Source organism: Cebidichthys violaceus, unplaced genomic scaffold, assembly GCF_023349555.1.
Source record: "Cebidichthys violaceus isolate CVI_PGR_0920_01 unplaced genomic scaffold, fCebVio1.0.p SCAF_17, whole genome shotgun sequence".
In the NCBI taxonomy this organism is placed as follows: domain Eukaryota; kingdom Metazoa; phylum Chordata; class Actinopteri; order Perciformes; family Stichaeidae; genus Cebidichthys; species Cebidichthys violaceus.
In genome coordinates, this window is record NW_027176340.1 from 5,857,667 (window position 1) to 5,878,835 (window position 21,169).

Genomic DNA, 21,169 nt, shown 5'->3' on the forward strand with positions numbered 1-21,169 from the left:
TTACTTGTTTCTTTTATGTGTGAAATTTTGATGCTGCCGTTTTGGCCAGGATCCCCTTAGAGAAGATATAATAAATCCCAAGGGGCCCATCTTGGATGAATAAAATTAAACTGTCAATATACCCATCAATATCACCGTCAGTGGTATGAAGGAGGCACATAATATGGCCAGTCAATGGACTATATCGATTCAATGTCTTAGGATCGGTTAGCAGACCAAGTCCTCACCTGTTCATCAGAACCTCCAGAGGCAAAGTACTCTCCAGTGCTGGAGAAGGCAACACCGGTCACTGGACCCTGGAGCGAAGACAAAGACATGCAGGTGACAATACAGCATAATCAGATCATCATAGTCTTCTCTTTATCACAAAGAGAAGCATCCTGAAACTATTAGCTGTTCATTCAAGTTGAAAAGAAAAGTAATGTTATTGTTGCTATGTCCATTTTTGCTTGGAAAAATAAAAATATACATAAAGCACTGCCAGGTCTATGCTGTAGTAATCTGGAGCAAATCCCATGAAGCGAGCTAAAACCCTCGGTCAATTTATCAGCAGCTAATTTGATGACTGCTTAATCTTTTGAGTACATTTCCAAGCACAAAGGACAAACATTAGCTACTCAGCTGTGAGCATTTGCTTCTTGTCTTTGTTGTGTGTGATAACAAACTGAATATCTGTCGGTTTTTGGACTCTTGGTCAGACAATTCACAGACAAAACAATGAATAGATCAATAATACAAATAGTACAATTAATCAATAATACAAATAATTGATAGTTGCAGCCGTACAAAAATAAAATAATGAAGCAATCCCTGTGAAAATGGTGGGTTTCATTCAGCCCATTCATTCATTTTCAAACCCCACATATAGTACCTTTGGAATATATGAATAATTAAAAATGTTTCTTTTCTGCCAAGCAATATAGCTGCAGTGAAAGTGTAGGAGTTCATGTTAAATATGGGGCCAAGAAAACACTACAAAAATGAACAAAACACAAAAACACACACTTATTAAATATTACACAAGAGTGACGAGAAGAGAGCTGGAAAGGATTAAGCACTTCTGTGTCTGTAACTCAAAGCATTTAGGAAACCGTTCTCCTTTGTCTTTATGCTCAGTCAGAGCTGAAGCTCTTGCACGTGTGCGAGTTTTCATGTTTGTGGAGGAGGGGGGGGGGGGGGGGGGGGCATGTGGAGATGTGGCAGAGCAATTATAACAGGAAGCAGAGACCCAGGTGAGGTGAGGTCACACATGGTCGGAGGCAAAAAAGGATCACCTGCTGATGTCAGGACTTTGACATGACACGTGTGTGTGTGTGTGTGTGTGTGTGTGTGTGTGTGTGTGTGTGTGTGTGTGTGTGTGTGTGTGTGTGAGCTTGTATGAACCTGGAGCGCAGGTCTTTCTTTTCTCTCCCTCACAATTCAAAATGGGGTGAATGATTGCAGCCTGAGCCCTCTGACTGTGTTCAAAGAGAGGATGAAGGAGAGGACAAACAAAAGAAGGGGAAAGACACCGACAAGGAGGCTGCTGGGAAGAAAATGGGAGCTGTGTGTCCTGCGGCTGGCACCCAGACAGGCTGGTTTGGGTGAGGAATGGTTTCCCAGAAGCACCTGAGAGAAGCAGACAGTTGTCTCTATGGCAACGCGGCAGTCTGACAGACAGCATGTTCTGTCTGCTCTGACTAATGCCTGCTGCCAGGCTGGCACATGCCATGGCCACACACACACACACACACACACACACACACACACACACACACACAGAGAGAGAGAGAGAGAGAGAGAGAGAGAGAGAGAGAGAGAGAGAGCAAATTCTGCCCTTTCCCGCCCCTATACACACATATTACACTCAATAGCATATTAAAGGTTCTATATTAAATATTCAGAGCATTAATATTGCAGCAAACAGCTATTTGCTGTGTAAAGATATAGTGGAGTAATGTCTACCGTAGCAGAGAATGAAGTCACTCTCCCTCTATGTGTGTTGTAATCAGAGCTTCTCTGTGCTTTGTTGACATAGCCAAGCGAGTAGTGCATGTTAGTGCATGTTAGTGCATGTGAGCATGCCCCAGTGGCTAGCTCACGACAGCGGCTCTGCACTGCTTTCATGCGGTGGAAATAGCCAATCACACTGTCAGGTAAACACTGTTAGCTCTGTCAGCACTGTTGTTGTTGTTGTTGTTGTTGTTGTTTGCACTGCTAGCGCTGTTTGCACCGTTAGCTTCTAGCCATGTTAAGAGCCGTTGAGAGGCAATAGATATGGTCAATTTTGAGATTCTAACCAATCAAATCTTATCATAGACTCTCTTTGCCATACTTACTTTCACCTGACATGTCCCACCCTATAACCAGCTTCAAGCAGGAGTGCATAGAAATATGTAAAAACGGAAGCATGTAATCTCTTCCGTGCTTTAAAAGCTAAACGTGGAGTTGAGGACTTTCTTCATGAAAACGTTTTGGATCATACCGTCAGTTGTCAGACAGTGGAGCAGAGAGAGAAATGAACCTAAATTAGGCTGATTCTACCCAGCCAGGTAAGCAGGTAACGCCTGAGGCAAGGTAAACAACACGTTTGACAGATCCAACAGAAAAAAAAAACATTCCCTCAGAGCCTCAGAGTGTTTTCACATACAGTTCGCGCACAGACACAGACAAGCAGACACATAAACACAACCTACACACCAACACTGAACAGATGGGGGTCTCTCCCATTTTCAAGCGTTGCGACTGGAGGGGCCATTAACACCCTGAGAGCTCCCAGCACGAAAGGATTGGCGAAGAACAACAACAGAAATGGAGACAAAGTGAAGGAGATGACACATTTGGAGGTGTGAAGCGAGAAGGGGGGGGGGGGGGAGCGCGCTTTTTCATCTTGACAAAGAGAAGAGTCTTGGCAAGGGCTTGAAGAGAAGCATGGGTGAAACGAACCAAAAAAGAGACAGAAATGAGAGACAGACAACCTGTACAGAGGGATAGATAAACAGACGGACCACATGTGGTATTGGCACGTCACTGATTTCCACAACTAGCCAGCAAGCCAGTCCATCAGCTGTTCAAACAAACAGATACAGTCAGTGAGCCGTCCGGCCGACTAGTCCGGCCGGCCAACATGTGAGTACATCAGAGGTGGGAGCTAATAGAGGAGGACAAGGGAGGAAAATTAGGTTCACAATGATGGCGGCTATACTATAACATCGCCAGAACACACGGAGAGGAGTGTGTAAGTCAGAGAAAAAGCATGGGAAGGAAACAAGAGAGGAGGAGGAGGAAGAGAAGAAGAAGAGGAGGAGAGGATCCTGAGGAACGGAGGCAGGAACACAGTTCTGTTTCCTTCCAACAACCCTGAGATGAATCATCATGAGTGGGCTGCCCGCTCGCCTGGCAAGTACTAAAATACACCATATACAAAAAAAAGGCCTCACACGCACACTCTCGCACACTTTACAGACTCCAACATGCACAAAGGAGACGACAAACACACACACACACACACACACACACACACACACACACACACACACACACACATAACTGTCCACATCAAACACACACAGTAATACACACACTGAGGAGCAGCAGAGCAGACTACAGACACGAACTATCGTGATCATGACTGGGTTTAAACTGCGCAGTTTCATATCTGAGTATGATATCTGAACTGTGTGTGTGTGTGTGTGTGTGTGTGTGTGCGTTGTGTCTACCTGGTGTCCGTGCAGTGTATACAGTAGCTTGCCCTCTACAAGGTCCAGTATCTTCATCGTGGAATCGCTGGACGCAGTTATGAGGAAATGACCCGCCGGGTGGAAAGACAAGCTGTTCACCACCCCACTGTGGGCTGGAAAACACACACAAACTTTATGATAGGACCAGAACAGACATTGTGCTACTCTGAACTAACTGTGTGTGCGATCAAAAAAAAAAATCACATTGTTTACATGTTCAACTGCCTGTTAAATAGCATGGAATTAATCAACATTAGGATTTAAATGATTGTGACAATAACAATGACTTTGATGCAATTTAAAGAAATGTAACTTTTGAGAATTATCTATGTTATGAATATTAAATATCACCCAAAACCACTGTTAGTCCTTTCCCATACCCCTCTGAAATTAGATGTCAGGGGACAATGACGGTTGTATACCAGCACCTATGCTGCGTTCAAGAGTTCAGAGTCTGGCTCAAGGACACTTCAGCAGGCCAGATGCTTGCTGATAAGGTTGCCTGGACCCCACTGAAGTGCACTGCTGCTCTACATCACAACGCCTCAGTTGCTGTGTAACTTGAGAATGGCTGAACATCAGGTACTTATTCGTACGTATCAATACGACGAGTATAGCAGCCCATAGCAGCTAATCAAAACTTCCCCGGACCTGAAATGAATCTACCGTCTGGTGACCGGGTTCTCACTGAGACAAATGAGAGGACAGCAAGACGTTCAACGAGCCAAGTGGTCCCTCTGCTGGCTGCAAGATGCTATGACATATGTAATATATTCCGACACCTATAGCTGCAAAAAGTATGCTGAGAGGAAGCATCAAACTATACTGGGAGCAGGAGGATGTAATATTTGGGTAAGTCTTAGGGTCATACAAGGATAGAGAGCAAGGGAAACACCCCCAATTAAATCAAAGCCAGCTAAATGAACCACCTAATGACTAAAATGGATAAGTAATCATGGGTATCCAACAGTAACAACACCATATTTTAACCACAATTCCACACTTTAGGCTGGCACAATTGGTGATTAACAGTATGTAAAATGAAGCCCTGTGAAAGTGAAGCCCTGAGAGGAGAGGAAAAGCTTTTATCTTCATGCCCCATCTCCTCAGACAGATGTGATTATCCATTATTAGATCTCACAACTCAAATCCATTTAAGAGAGCTGATTAGAACAATCAGACCGAGAGGCACACTGACAAAAGGCATCAACATTTGGCTTATTGAATATGCAAAGTCTCTTGATTACCACTTTAATCGGGAGCTTTAAAGCGTAATTTGATCTCGGTGTTATTTCCCTCAATTGCTGAATTTGTCACAGTGTTTAAAGGTGAGGCTTTGCTTTAGCTGTGGGGGAGTGGATGACAATACTCTGAGTTTTTGCCATATAAGGTCAAGACATTTTCCTCCCAAACACAAACACTGGCCTGTCTTTTTGGAAGTGCTTTTACTGTGTTAGGGATCCAGTATATTCTAAAAGTACGTAAAGCTCACCTGTGTTGTTTAAATATAAAGCTTCTATAAATATAATATCTATAAGGCATCAAAAGTGACAAAACTAAGTGTTATAAGGTTTTAAAAAAAAAAAATGTAGTAAATGCTTCCATTAATGTTTATTAGATAAATGAATGACTTTGCATTAAAGATATGAAAGTGATTGATTTCAAATTGTGGTTTTGCCATAATGTTCAAATGGCATCAGTATAAACTAAATACTTCCTGTCACTGTCTTTACCTTGGTAGTGCTGCAGCATCTTATGTGATCTGATGTCCCACACCTTCACAGAGTTGTCAGTACCGGCTGCAGCGATGCATGTTCCACTGGGATGGAAATCCACATGGTTCGCATAACTTGGGAGAAAGAAAACATGACATTTAATGAAATTAGGTCTTTGGCCAAGCTTTTACAGTACATGAAATGAATGTAACTAATATAAATAAATAATAACTAACGGTAAACATTTGATCTAAAATATTAGTTGGAAACACCCACCAGAGATGTTTTCTGCTCTTAAAACAATTCAAAAACACTTGAGGCTTCTAGCTGATGCTTTTAGAAAAGTCTGTGATGAATGAGTGGATGTTCAGTGCCTTGGTTTACAGTGATTTAGACAGAACACATTGAATCTGCAGCCTTTTTCAGTTGTTGTTACTGAAACAACAGTGTAAATGTAAGCCTAATAAAAAAAATAAAAAAATTACACTCAGTAAATAATGCTCTAAACGCTCAACATTTAAAAACAATACCAGAAGAAACACTGACAAAAAAAAAATATTAATTTGTTTACTTACTGCAATTCTTTCACACACACACACATCACAACATTTGTTATCCATATTTTACCAAAACTTTTTCTTTTAATTCGGTTTAAACTGCTCACCCAGCATGTTCATAGAAAGAATGAATACACTCTCTGCTATTCTTGTCCCACAGCTTTATAGTCTTATCATCACTGGACGACACAATCAAACGATCATCTGGAGAAAATCTGCAAAAGATTTGTTGAAAATTCTAGATCAAAAACTACGTCTTCAGCTTCAGTTTTTACAAGTGACATGTATTCATCAAAGTTGTGAAACAATGAAATGTATGGAATCTATCTACAGTATATGTACAAACAACAAACAATAGAAATAACTGCAGCAGCCAGCAATATCTAACTGCAAAAACGGTATGCTTGTGTGTGTGTGTGTGTGTGTGTGTGTGTGTGTGTGTGTGCGTCGTACTTGGCACAGCGGACCCAATTCATGTGCTGGTTGAGAGAGAAGAGAAACTTTTGCCTGTGGACAGTCCACACTTTGATGGTCTTGTCGTCAGAGGCTGTGACCAGATTCTGTCCGTCACCAGAAAAGTTCACGCTGCGCACGGTGGCCGTGTGAGCCCTGAACGCTGTTGACTCAGCCTTCCTGTACAAACACACAAACACAGAGACAACGTTTTAAACAAATTACCAAAAACAAGTGGGTGCTCTGAAATGTGTGCCTTCTTCTGTGTTGGCAAAAGCAGGAGATTCTGTACAACTGTCTAGTTTTGTTGCTTTTATGAGTCAGCGTCATTGTCCTTTGTGAAAGCTTTCCAGTGCAGAACAATAATAATGAGAAATGATAGATATGTAATCAAAAGGATAAGGTGGAATACTTCCAAACTCACATGCTTGGCACCCAAAGGCGAACAGTCTTGTCTCTGGAGGCAGAGGCCACCAGGTGGCCAGAGGGAGAGAACTGAACAGAAGTGACAGCGTCTTTGTGTCCATCAAAACGATACGCTCGCATCTGAGGTTTCATGTTCCAGATCATCACAGAGGAGTCCATAGAGCCTGTGGCTGGGAGAGGAAGGGAGCACAGGAGTGTGAACTGAGCACATTGTGTAGAAATCCTACCATGCAGACAAACAGCAAGCAGGTGCAGCAAATGATCTGGCCACAGACAAAGAGTAAAATGAAGTAGCAGTTACCAATCTGTTTCATGTTGCAGCTCAAGTCCACACTCGTAACTTTGTCCCTGTGGCCCTTGAAATGTCTTTCTAGAGTTGGATCCGACTAGATGGAGAACAGAGAGACAGGTTACAGCAGCCACATATTAAAAGCTTGTTTCAAAGTATTTCTCAATAACATTAGATAGTCATGGCTAAATCAAATAATGACAATTAAAACAATTAAACAATAAAAATGCTACTGAGAATTTAGCATTATGTCGCCAAAAGTGTTTGTTCACTCAGACACAGGGTATTTTAACTAAAGTATTTTAGTGTCACAGAAGGAAGAAGCGCAGGTGTTGATAATAAAATGAAAGATGGCTGGGTTCAGTTTCTGTGCTCCTGGTTTTGTATGTGTATGCTGGCTCACTGTTAAACTGCAATGACATACTGGGACACTTGAAAAGCACGAGTTATAGCAAATGGTATTAATAATACTAGTGCTTTTCATTTTATAGCAATGTGATGAAGGCCCATTACTTCCATATTTGATGGTTTAAAAAAACCTGATTTCCGCAGGAAGAAAGGATTTCCGGTGCCGTTCTGTGGTTTATCATAAACTGCAAGTGTTCCACAAGAATTTGAACTTATTGATGAAAAACAGTCCCAAACCCCCAAAAAATATTTTAAACCACATTAGTGCATTTTCTGCCACAAAATATAGACGTACTACTGCCGTGAGGTGGCGCTGTTTCATTTGTTTCTAGACTCCAAAGCTTGATTAAATTCCTAGAGACACCAACAAATTAACCCTCGTTTTGAGGCTTGCAGTGAAGTTGAATTCAGTCGTCGTCACTGGTTTATTTATAACACGTAGCGATGTCTTATTCTCTCCAATTCACATCTTTTATTTCATAAACGATGCCAAACTAGGAAGCACGTCAAACGTAAAGCCCTCAACTTTACGCCCTCCGCTTGTCCTGCCAGGCAGCGGTTATCAAATTTGTACCATTGCAATAACTTAGCTATAGTCAAATTAGCTATACATCTGGCATGGAGTTGCAAAAAATAGACCTCAAATTTGCAAATGTTGAACTTTATGTGTCTAAATGCCATTCAATGATGCATGACATGTTGACATTGTAACAGGAAGTGCTGCCTGAGAAACTACAATCAGGGTGAAAAAACGGCCGAGTTTGCAGCAGGCTAAGTAACCAAGGAGACGAGAGCTGTGGCGCTAGTCTCTGCTAGCCGCTAAACTAGCGGTTAAACTCGGGGAAAGACTAGAAAGGGCTCTCGGTGCTGCATGTTTGTGTGTAAGGGGACATTTGTATCATGGCGGAGCTCCACATTATAGGCCAGATCGTTGGGGCCACTGGTTTCCCGCAGAACAGTCTATTTTGCAAATGGGGAGTCCACACGGGAGGAGCATGGCGTCTCCTGTCCGGGTTGAAGGAGGGTCAGACCCAGGTGGATGTCCCCCAGACAGGAGACATGGCGTACTGGAGTCACCCCATCGATCTGCACTACGCGACTAAGGGACTCCAGGGCTGGCCAAAGCTTCACCTCCAGGTGTGGCACCAGGACTCTTTCGGCCGCTGCGAGTTGTACGGTTACGGGTACTGCCACGTCCCGTCTAGCCCCGGACACCACCGGATAAACTGTGCGACCTGGAGGCCGCTCGGCTCATGGCAGGAGCAGCTGGCGCAAATGTTTGTCGGCGGAGGACCGCAGCTCCGCAGCCCGGACCTCATCTACAGCGGGGCGGACAGATACAGGCTGCACACCGAGGCCATGGGGACGGTGGAGCTGGAGCTAGGCATCGTCATGAGACACTTTGACAAATATGGCGTCGAGAGTTAACTCTGTGACATAAAACAAAACTTTGGGGAATTGAGGGGGATTTTATGTTTGTAGTAACATTTTTTTTGTACTTTTCTAAATTGCGTTGGTGTTGTTTTTATATTATACTAACGCTAGATAATGTAAATAAATAAAGTATCGTCTTAACGAAGTTGGTTCCTTGTTGATATGTGAGTATCCACTTTCTCCCAATGTTAGCTGGGATTAGCAGTGGTTGTAGTAAATGGATGCAAAGTAACCAGTTCATTCTCAATTATGGATCATATTTATCTTCATTGTACAGTAAATACCTAGAACATTCTTAACATGTATTTCAAATGTAATATTCAAAGTGTCTGGTCCTAAAGAAAGAAGTCAAAGACCCCAGCATCACATCACACTACATAACTCATATTTAACTTTCTTTAATATTTTGTGTATTTAAAAAAAACTGACCTTGATTGATGAGAAAACCTATTGATTATGAGGCACCCAGGGTGGGTAAATTACCTTGATAGGCTACTACTCAACGCATTAAATAGGAGCATCAGAGGAGTTAAGTTGTGGCCAGCTGTGAGCATACAAGTCAGGCATGATCCAGGGTGTTATTAGAGCCAAAGTGCACTATAGTTGTCAAAATATTTATGACAAATTGACTCAAGATGCTGACTGTACTTAACAAGGTCTATAGATGGTATCTGCATGGGCAAGCTAAATAATGTGCTCAACATTTGTGCTCATAGTTTAACAGGAATAGTTTCATGTGCATCCAGGTATTGGGAATGCTCCAATGTGCAGTCACCTAACACTCTACAGAGACAAACAAAAGCACTTTATGAACCCATGCATCCAACATATACCATCTCCCACTTCACTGCTCTATTCATCACCATGCACCTTCTCATTCATTCCCCTCCATCCCAAGCTATGGGTGTCTGTCTGCTACAAAAGCAGAATTACTATCAAATCTGTAATTACAACCTTAATATGACACCTATAAAAACTCTCAGTAGTATTATCGAACATACAGACTATGTGAATGTCATGATTACATGCTATGTTTACTACACAAGTGTGAAGGAATAGGTTGCAATGAAAGCGTGGCAGACAGCACAGTAATTCACTTGAAACACAAAACTACAGACTTATTATTTGTCATAGTGTTTTGTTGTTGTTGTTGCAAGAGTCGTTTTTTTTCCTGAAAAAATACATTTGCACATCTGTGACATAATTCCCTTTCATTCATTTGTGACCTATTTGGACCATAAATACATTAATCACAGAGCCCCCTCTAACTCAAAACAGTATCTGAAATAACTTTACGAGACATTTCGCCCAGGCCACATAACACCAGGGGAAACATAACCCTCGTTTATGATCAACCCGTGTGAGGAAAAAGTTCCCATATCATCTAAAAATGTCTCTTTATCGCTTCTATCGACTTTTACTAGTGCACAGCGAAACCAACTTCAGCCATACAGCTAACTTAACGTACACTCACCGGTGAAGAAGTCATCTTTCCTAATCTAACGAGAACGTTAGGAGACAAACAGCCGGTGGAAAACGACCGTTACAACCGAAATGTGACTGAAGTCTACTTCTCTGTTGCGGTTGAATGAGAAAAATAAACTGGGCAGTTAGCTCTTTGGTCGTCTAACGTTAGCTTACAGCTATATGAGCTGGTGGTTGCTGACAACAACAAAGTTCAGTTTACGCGCCGCGATTGGGCGCTGAGCGTCTGGTCGGATTCCTTAAAGGGAAAGTTGTACATTTACCGTTGATAACGTTTATGTGTAAAAGTAAAACGTCGATATCAGAGAGATAATATGGTAGAGGTATAACAAATCTGAGCAATTAAGAGTTTATTATGGTATTAATCCATCTAGATATTCGACTGAAAACTTTCATTTTGAATTGTAGTGACGCACCATTACCGCTAGGTGTCAGCAGTGTAGCACCGTTAGAAATCTACCATTCAGTCTGTAGTGATCGTGTCAAGGAAGTGGAAAATAGAGTTTTATAGCAAATTAATTTATTAAGTCCTTGAAACGATATGAAAATTGTCTCGGATTGAAACAGAATGTTTTTTTTTTTCATGCAATAAGAGAATATGCGATGGGCTTTAGCTATCACCCAGGCTGATATTGATACACATTTGTACAAGGACTGTTAAAAAACACATTTGAAGCACTTCAATTCCATTTCATTCCACGTTATACTTCCTACTTTACTTTGATACCTACTTTGATACCATTAGTATATGTTATATATGCAGACTCTTCTTTGCTTTTACTTTGGTACAATTGTTAATGCAGGACTATTACTTGTAGTGGAGTATCCACCACTGCTGTTAGCCAAGCTGCACTGAAAAAAAATGTATTTTGACAACAGTTCTCTGTCCTCACAATCATGGTGATAAAGCAAGACCCACTGTAAGGCCCTTATTGTGTCAGTTCATATTGTGCTTTAGTGGTGCATATTCCCAAATGTATAATTGCACAAATCAGTTGAAACACTTTTAAGCCTGGAGCTTTCGGGCTTCCTGGTTGGTAATAAAGCCTTGTGTATCACCTATGCAAAGGTATATCGTATTGTCACCATAGTTAACCTCGTTGTATAAAAGTCAAATCAGGTCACTTTGTCTGAAGTGTAATCTTGTTTGTTTTATTAGATATGGCCCGGCAATTAGAGACGTCTAAATATGTCATAACTCAGAATGAAATCAGCACACTGTATGCAGGTGGAAACAGTAAGCAAAACTGCATAGTCAGACAAAAACTGATGTAAGTATTATAGTGTGTTATTTCAAGGATAATTCCATCATTATATAGTGCACTCTGTTGACCTATTCAATGTCAAAACAAACCCTTTCATTAATCAAATCCCTTGTGGGCCATTTCAAGTGGATGGCCGCTGTGTCACAACAATTCATGCCACAAATACCTTTTATAAGTTCCTTTCGTTACCTCATATGACCGGTTGTAATTATCTTGTTTTCATATTGTTTACACACCATAGTCATGTTTCTGTTTTAGGATGTATTCACAAAAACTGGCTGCTTTTCACCTGGTAGCACAAGAGCCAGACTATCTACAAAGTTAATGAAATATTCAAAGAAGTTCGATATTTGCTTGGGGATACATGGAAAGCCTTGAGCAGATGTTGTTATCAAAATGTATTTTCAAAACCCACTGAACCTTTTCAGATCAGGCTTTTGTTAAGCTTCATTCTCTCCTTTTTTAAAGATATTTACTTCCTTTTACAAACCATGTTGCGTGTGAGTCAATGTCAACCCTGTTTGTTGCACACTGAAGATGGAAATTCTTGTTCAACCCAATAGGAGCGTCAATAATTTTGCCAACATACTGTAATCTAATAAAAAGCAGGGCACCGTTTTGATTAAATCAAATGGATTTACGGAAGAAATACATTAAGAAACACATTTCACCTTCTGCCGGCCTCACATCTATTTTGTTTACAGTTAATTATACAACCTGCATGAGGCACACCCTTGGGTTTATCCTCTTGTCAAGTTACAGTAATTCTAAACACGCTGCACCCTTTCTGCACTGCAGTGCAAATCAAGACAATGCAACCCATCAATAACATAATCATTTTAATGGGAATACTTCAAATGTCTGATGGTCGTTTCCAGTATGATCAGGACAAGGAAAGAGGAAGTAAAACAGACTGATGAACGGGAATCCTATTAACCACAGCTACTGATTCATAGCTGAAAAATGACTGTAGGGTTGTCATTAAATAACACACCACACACACGCACACACACAGGGAATATTTTCTTTTCCAGGCAGAGGTTGACACACTTAAGCAGCAACCAAACATTCAAATCTCCCTGATTATCTTAAAGAGTCCAAAGTGTCTCTGCTCAAGGCCATTGTGTGTTGAAGGTAAGGAGGATATACTTACCTGGAAATAAATCTGGGCTTGGTCCACAGACACACTGTTTCCTTTTCAGTAAGAGAGGATGTTTTTGATGTTATTTATTTTATCAGTAGGAGTCTTCGAGTAATTTATGACGGCTGTTTAAACCTGCAAAGAGCTCTAATCTTATCTCTCTTGCTGTCAACTTTCACCAAGAGCAATACGTTTTTCTGTCGTTGTATATGTATGTCAAAAAGCATAAAGAATACTCTGTATGTTAGGTATAGAGCAGAGGTGGTACCAAGTCACAATGAGGTCTCAAGTCTTTGCACTCAAGTCCTGACTCAAGCCCCATGTCTTAAACTTTGAGTTTCGAGTCATAGGGTAATGATATATTAAATTAGCAAAAATGTGAAATATATATATAAAAGTATGACTTGAGTCCAAGTTTCAAGTATATATATATATATATATATATATATATATACGTATATATATATATATATATATATATACGTATATATATATATATATATATATACATATATATATATATATATATATATATACATTTCAGTTAATAATCTGTATCGGTGATCGTAGGGTTTATCTGACCTGTGAGGGGAGCCAAGTTTCAAAATGATCTCTGATACAGATACGATGTGCTGGTATCATTTTAAAATGAAAGAGTGGGTTTTCAGTTTGAATTGACCCTCTCACTACATATGATAAAACAAAATTAAAATATGACTTAATTAAACAAATGTATTGTTTAATATGTATTAAAGCTGTAATTCTTTCCTTAATTAACGTTCCTCTCTGTTGCTCGTATTTTGTGGTAAATCCCTATGAGGCTGAGGCGTTGTGTCTGATAATACAAAGTGACTTCACAACAACAACTTATCTCACTGTGAAATAATTAGTGTGAACCATGTGTGTCATGTGAATGTCTTCTGACAACAACATGTTTTGGGCAGTATGAAACCAAAGACCAGAGAGGTTCTTAGTTTATACTCTTCCTGAATACATTTTTAATTATAAATAAACAAATTCATTTTCTGTAAGTGAGAGTGAGAATAATTATTATTCATAAAAGACATAGTTATGTACAAAGTTAATAAAATGCTCAAAGAAGCTTGATATTTGCATGAGGAAATATGCAAAGCCTTCAGCAGATGCTGATAATCAAACAAAACCTCATAAATGGCCTCATAAATAATTTATTATTTAAAGCATGTTTGAATTCGTTTGGCTCTCATGTAACTCACAAAAGATTTTCGAACAATGGATTTGAGTAAGAAAAATTCCAGTGTCGGGCAAGGCTGCCAACACAATTATGCCGCACAAGTGCTGGTTTATTTTTAGATACAAAACTGAAACAACAATTTCGCTCATGAATGAGGAAATGTGATAAACTCGTAGAGTAAAGTGAGTCTGAAGCGTTCAATTCTTCGTGTATTTATTTTGATTAGTAATTTCTTCATGCATTGGATTTTGGATAAAAAAGGAGCGAAGCCATTGAAGATTTACATATATCATATTATTTAAACAGAATAATGTCCAATAATCAAGAGTTAACAACGCTGATTAACGTTACACAACTAAATATTGCACATCTCCCTTGGGCTTGTATACACAAATCCTTTTTTTTCATGAATCAAGATAGAGAATTTGGAAATTGAACAATTTTAGTGCTAAAAACAACAACAAAACTATGACAAACGGCCATTAAATAGGATTTATATTTCTCTAAAACATTTTAGCTGCACAGATTCACCATGACCCTGAAGTTAAAACAAAATCAAAAGTCAGGATGGGTCCTTCTTCAGCATAAAGTACAATGATGTAAACAATAAAACTTAATTTTGATTTCTTTGTGATTAGAAATTTCTGCATGTCATTGTAAAGCTAGTTGTCAGCTTTGATGGTACATGTATTTCATATTTTTATACATATTATCTTTTTTGATATGGGTATAAAAGCTATTAGAGGTCAATGGCAAATTTGGATTCTTAATTTAGTAAATAATAAAATCCGTTAAATTATAATTAATTTGCAAAATATGAGTTATGGCTTCCGCAGTGTCTCATTCCCAGAACTGGAGGTGATCAGAGTTCGTAGATTGCACTTTGCTCTTCCTGCTGCAGGGAGGAAGAATGGATTTGTGATGAATTCTACTTTGTGAGTTTCCAGCTGACATCTTACATTCATACAGCAAAGATAACTACTACAGATAACTAATTGCAAATTCAGCAAGGAAATGTAAATCTCTATTGGAAAATAAAGTGAATAATGTCAAAAAAACAAGCATCAGACTGTTGCAATGCCACTCATTTACCAGAGTAAAGGTTCTGTGTCTTTTCATAAATGATACCCTTTTACCTGCATGACGTGGAAACAAGTTGGCAGTATGGAGAAGCACGCCCAGTTATAAGGACAAAGTCATGACTGCAATTTGTGAAGCCTTTTCAGCCACATTGTTAACACAGAGCGTATAAGTTTACCTTCTCAGTACACTATAACGAGACTGAACAGGTTTTACATTGATTGTGAAATCAAATGAAAGCAGCTATCCTGGGCTATTGTAGTGCTATGGTGCGTGACAGGTTTGTTTATTGAAAGTTCTTCATCACTCGGCTTACTTGCTACAGATAAAGAAAAAAAAAAGAAGAATGGCGTGTCGCTTGGCCTGCAAGGAGGAAAAGGAACTGACTTCATCCAAGTCTCTGTGGATGTGATCCTTTATCAGGTTCTGGTCTCACGCACATATACTGTAAATACAACCATGCTCTTTCTCTCTCTCACTGAAAACGTCCAATCAAACTCACAGCGCATTATGTCATTACTTTATTACTAAAGTGCAACTGATGAAAACATGAATCTTTACAGAAACACAGAAAGACCTCCAGGTGAAATAGGCAGCTGCTGTTAGTTTACTGGTGTTCTGAATTGTGCGATTGAAAGGCCTCGGCTTTAAGAATGACCCACTTTGTGTGGTGAAGTATAAGTGTAGGCGGGTAGTGAAAAGTTGAACGTCTTTTTCCTGGAACTCTAAATTCCAGAGTTGGAACACTTTTTTTTTTCCTTTTACAACTATCTTTTGTTCGCCAATCTAAATGAGAAAGAAAATGAACAGGGAAGTTTGTCAAGGTCTAAATACTGTAAAGCTACTGGTGATCTGATACGACAGCCGCTGTGACGGACAGAGTGACATTATTTATGGTATGTTACCTTTACACATCCTTGTTCCTGGTGTTGCTTCAGGCCGCCGTGGGCAAAGTCTAGTTTTACTAGAGTGAAGGTTGCAACAGGCAGCAAACGAACAAAGAAATCTAAAAGCTACTGATAATCTTTAGAGGAATACTTCTTCGTTATCACTGTTACCATGAGAGAAAATAACAAGGACTTATGAGGATCACTATTATACTTTAAATAGAATTATTTAAAAATTGTAGGGTTTCTTTTGACAAGTAGAAAACTCAGTTCAAATACAAGAAATAAAAAGTTGCTTTCCTTCTCAGTGTTGATACTGTTTTGCACTGATCTGTAACCTTGTAGGTGTTCCAAACCAGGGTCGGGGAGAGGCCACAAAGGGAGAGGAATGTCCAGCTTGGTGAGCCTGGACATCGGCCAGACACGTCCATGTCCATGAGCATGCAGCAAGGCCAATGTGATCCAAAACTTCAAAGTCCTCATGCACTGCTTTCAATATTCAGATCCAATGGGTCTGTGAGTTGTGAATAATTCCGTAATCATTTCCAAGAAGTCCCCCTAATTATAGGAGGCTTTGGTTAGTGTAAAGCAGGTCAGCTGGACATGACAAACATTTTAATTGGTTGGCATGCAAGCATAAAAATCAACATATACAGAGAATTAAGTTTCTAAAAACCAAATGCATCGTGATTAAATACTTCCTTTGGTTTAAATTAAGCTGTTCTCATAGAGACATAAGTAATGTCCCTATAATTAGTACCAAATTACAAAGGATACTTCCTAGGAAATTGATAGTCAATTGTGGATCTGTTAAATAAAACATTATTAAATCTGTTTTCTTTCAAATGAATGACCCCAAAGACAACAGTGTTGTATTTATCCTGCTTCATACTGCGGATTGCTCTCAAAACAGAGTACTTATTTTAACAAACTGGGGAGCGAGTGTGTGTGAGACATATATTTGTCTCTCATTCTTTCAACCATCCGGTCAGGGTGGGGATTGTTTTGGAGGCCCCAGAGTTCCATTCCTGTCTGATTTCATGCTCCAGAAAGCCAAAGAGGAAACTTCTACAGTCATAAAAAGACTCAGTAAACAATCAAAGCTTGTGAACGTAGTTCTCTGTATGTTGCACCCAATAAAGACTGCAGGTGGTTACTCAGTAGGACTGAAATTCCTTAAGAAGGATCAATTGTGTAATAGCAAATAGAATTAAAGATTAAAACAAGAAAATACCATGAGAAAAAGTAGATTAGTTGCCATTTTTTTTTTACTTACTTTTAAAACTTTGTTATAAAGCAATGAACCACATAACCATGAAAAGCCCGGTCAAAAACAAGAACAGAATATTTATACCTGCATATATTTTGTCCTTAATGGAGGATTTCAAATCATGTTACTCTTTGAGATGTGAAACTGCCCACTGCACAACAAATCAATTATCTAGAAACACACACAACTTGAAACACACACAGCTTGAAACGTACACAGCTTGTTTAGAAAGTCATTACACTTGTTTTTTAGATTACTTTAACGGAAACAGGAAGTCTTTATTATGGTTCCCTGGGGATTCTTCTTTTTTTTCCTGCTGCAAAAAGAGAACAGACGTGTCTCTTGTGATCTTTTTCACCACAACTGTCGGAGTTGTGTCATGCAGTGCAATAACCGCTTATCCTTGGTGGTCAATGTCAATAGATGTACACAGGGAGGAGTCATAGTGATGCAGTGTCACTCAAAGTAGCCTTTGTTAACCGTTAATACTTATAGGAGACAATGTGAATTTGCTAAAGTTACTGAGTTTACTTCCTTCTTATTTGTGATCCATCTTATTGGTGATTTGGTAAACCCACTGATAATCATAATTAGCGTATTCAGTTGATCTGTATATAATACCGAGAGTCTCTAATTATAAATGATGTTTGCATTGTTTATTGTGTAGTGAGTTATTGATGCAAAGGGACAGAATGGGCCTCCATAGCCTTTAATGCATTATATTATTCATGATAACTGTTAAACTGTGAATGTCACCATCATAAGCTCATGTGCAATGAATCAATGAGCAATACTAAGTCTTTTGAAGTGTAGATACATTTTTGTGCTGTACATAAATACAATGTGACAGACTGAGCCTCCACAGATTGTAATGCAACAGTAAAACAACTGCTTCACAGCCTTCACATTAACCAATTGTTTGTCCAAGGATAGGCTTGACACTGCCTTAAGGCATTTTTCTACGCATATGATCGCACGCAATTCATGCAGACTCATGCGCTCTTCACCTTTTAGACGAGACAAAACAGTGAAACAGTCACAAGTTCACATTCCTGGAGGCCCCAAGGACCTGCAGTTTTATGGACTTTGCAGATGGCAGCTGCAAGATAAAGAGCTCAGTATCAACGACAACCAAAAAAATGACAATTCAAATAACTGTTTATATAAACCCTCTAACTATTGTATTAAAACAGCAGCCACTGCCATTTTGACAATGTCCCAGAAGTCTTTCTATGAATCACGGGAAGCAGAAACGATACCAAGTCTCAGCTTGTGCATCACTTTGTCTTTTCTTTTTGAGTTGACTTTATTAACATATAGCCTTCCAAATCTTTGAACTATATAGAGCAGAGGACCCTGAGCGCAATAAAGCAAAACCTCTATCTATTCTGAAATGATCATGTCTCATTTCCAACAAAATGAATGTTGAAGGATGACGCTGCGATCCTAATAAGGGATGTATTGTTTTCAAAACCCAGCTGCAACAAGGGGCGCTCCCTGAAATCACAGAGGAATGTTTAAAACTGTTTGAAATTGAATGCTGTTTTAATCAGCCATAGAGACCATAGAGACACGCGATGACAGAGTTTTCATGAGACCAAAACATTGTGTTGTGTGTTCATGTGTATATGTGTGTGTGTGTGTGTGTGTGTGTGTGTGTGAGTGTTATAAGAACACATCTGCAGACTGTTTCTGGCTTCGAATCCAAAGGAAAAATCACATTATTTTGTCGCGGAAACAAAAGACATGTTTAACTTCTAAATGTAATCATGGTCCCATTGTATTTAGTGTGTTACAGCCTTTCCAGTGAGCCAGCATGCACAATACCAGAGCAGGTCCACCGAAATGTAACAGGGCCACGATTAATGTTATTAATTATAACATGTAGGTTTGACTTTGTTTCATTCATATCTCCATACATGAAGAAACAAATGTGTTTCAGAGTTATCAGTGTAGTATTTATGCAGTTTGAAATTAGGATGCAATATCAGATTCGGCTAACCTAACCATCGTTGGTCTTTTAGATTAGATTTTAGTCTCTGCTCAGATGTTTTCTGCATAGAAATGATACAGGAGTACAGACATTCCAATTCAAATCAGCAGGATGGTGAGAGCGGCAGACATTTTTACTTGCATAGTTGCCATTGTGACTATTGCCGCAAGCTAACTTCCTTATAAACTAAACCAACAAGTCCTCACTGGGGTTAGGTTTCGCAGCAACAACTAAAACGAGCAGTGGAGATCACTCACTGTCTCACAAAAGCACAAACATGTTCATTTATGAATCATCTGGTCAACACATAGCAGTGACAAAGGCACTGTAACTTTGCAGATCAATGAAACAAATTAGCATCAATCAACAACAACGTTCACAAATAACAAATGTGCATTTTGCAATCTGGCTGTGAAAAGCCGATGATCAACTCCTGTGCTGTGTGTGTGGACATAAAACGATTCATGTCCACACGCGAAAGACAAATTAATTAAAGGTAAAAGCTGAACAAATGGGTGGAGAAACTTAATGAATGCAAGTGCTTCCATACAGGAGATGAGGGGTCACCGAATGGTTTCATGTAAATGAAAATGAAATGTAGGCTGTACCATTCACAATCATTTCAACTCAACAAAACAATTTTAGAACAACGTGTTAGACAGCTCAATATTCTTATCTTGAAGAGTAAAGGTCATCCCATTAGACGAGTTTAGAGTCTCTGTGTCAAAAAAGCACTGAAGCTGATCTGGTAGGTCATACATACTGGTAGGACTCTACAGAGACATTTTGTTTTTTGTCTTTCATTTAGGATATACATATATGGGTCAAAATTAAACTCTAAATACAACTGTAAGATGTATGTATATCTTCATTTTCTATATTCTGACATGTATATTTTACATTTTATATACTGCCATGCACATCTTACAGTTCCATATATTTACATCTTACAATTCTATATGCTGACATGTACATTTTTACAACATGAGACAATCATGCTTGTGCTTATGCAGTGATGCAGTGAATCCCCCTCACCATGTTTGTGTGTGTGATGACCTTGTTTATGTATCAAGTACAATGAGGAGTAAACTCAAAAGTGGAAGTCTCTTTATTTAGAAAAGGCAGTGGCAACATCAGTTCTGTGAAACAGCTGCAAATATTTCTCACTTCCATTTTCAGAGTAATCCGTCCTCTTTTGACACAACAGTGGCTTTTACAACACCTGGACACTTGGGAAACAGTCAAATGAATAAACTGTCAATGCAAGATTGTGATTAGAGTAATGTAGGCTCACATTTATCAAGTGTGTACACTTTTTATGATGTGCAGCAGCAGAAGTAACCTGAAGCGTTTCCGCCTTAGGCTTCCTCAGTGCTCACACTTTCAATTAGAGTACAGTTGATTAAAAGAGGACTGATAAAAGACTGATCCAAATCATTTCAAAAGACCATAAAACCATAAGCCATCCAGGACGGGCTCTGGGGGTTATGTGGATCTTGAGGGTGTGTTCAGTTATGGTTTTGAACCATTGTGACCTGTTGAATTTTGTGAATCTGGGTCACCTCGAGTTTCACAGCAACATTTACGTCATCCCCGTCTGAAATTACAGGGACAGTGGGATAGGTCCCCCTCAGACACACACACACACACACACACACACACACACACACACACACACACACACACACCATGCAGGACTCATCTAACACCTGGAGGGCATTATATAACATCTGAAATCCTCCTCCTGCCGCCGTGATATTCATGACCTCGTATGATCTTTTACAAATTATTCTTATGTCTCAGGATTAGGAAAAAATGTGTCCATGCATTTATC

At 39.4% G+C, this 21,169-nt stretch overlaps 2 protein-coding genes across 2 annotated transcripts in view; one reads left to right on the top strand and one right to left on the bottom strand.

The window, feature by feature from the left end:
- poc1a (POC1 centriolar protein A) overlaps positions 1-10,647 on the bottom strand; it is a 34,840-nt gene extending 24,193 nt beyond the window's left edge. Inside the window, exons 1-8 of the mRNA XM_068711729.1 lie at positions 10,476-10,647; positions 7,172-7,256; positions 6,869-7,040; positions 6,445-6,624; positions 6,099-6,206; positions 5,453-5,568; positions 3,699-3,832; positions 228-296 (exon numbers count right to left, since the gene is read on the bottom strand). Coding sequence (XP_068567830.1) covers positions 228-296; positions 3,699-3,832; positions 5,453-5,568; positions 6,099-6,206; positions 6,445-6,624; positions 6,869-7,040; positions 7,172-7,256; positions 10,476-10,490 — 879 coding nt within the window. The 5' untranslated portion in view covers positions 10,491-10,647. The remainder of the gene's footprint in view (positions 1-227; positions 297-3,698; positions 3,833-5,452; positions 5,569-6,098; positions 6,207-6,444; positions 6,625-6,868; positions 7,041-7,171; positions 7,257-10,475) is intronic.
- On the top strand, positions 8,354-9,146 carry b9d2 (B9 domain containing 2). Its single transcript, XM_068711727.1, has one exon. The coding sequence runs from the start codon at positions 8,468-8,470 to the stop codon at positions 8,993-8,995; it is 528 nt and encodes a 175-aa protein (XP_068567828.1). The 5' UTR covers positions 8,354-8,467; the 3' UTR covers positions 8,996-9,146.
- Positions 10,648-21,169: the final 10,522 nt, after the last annotated feature.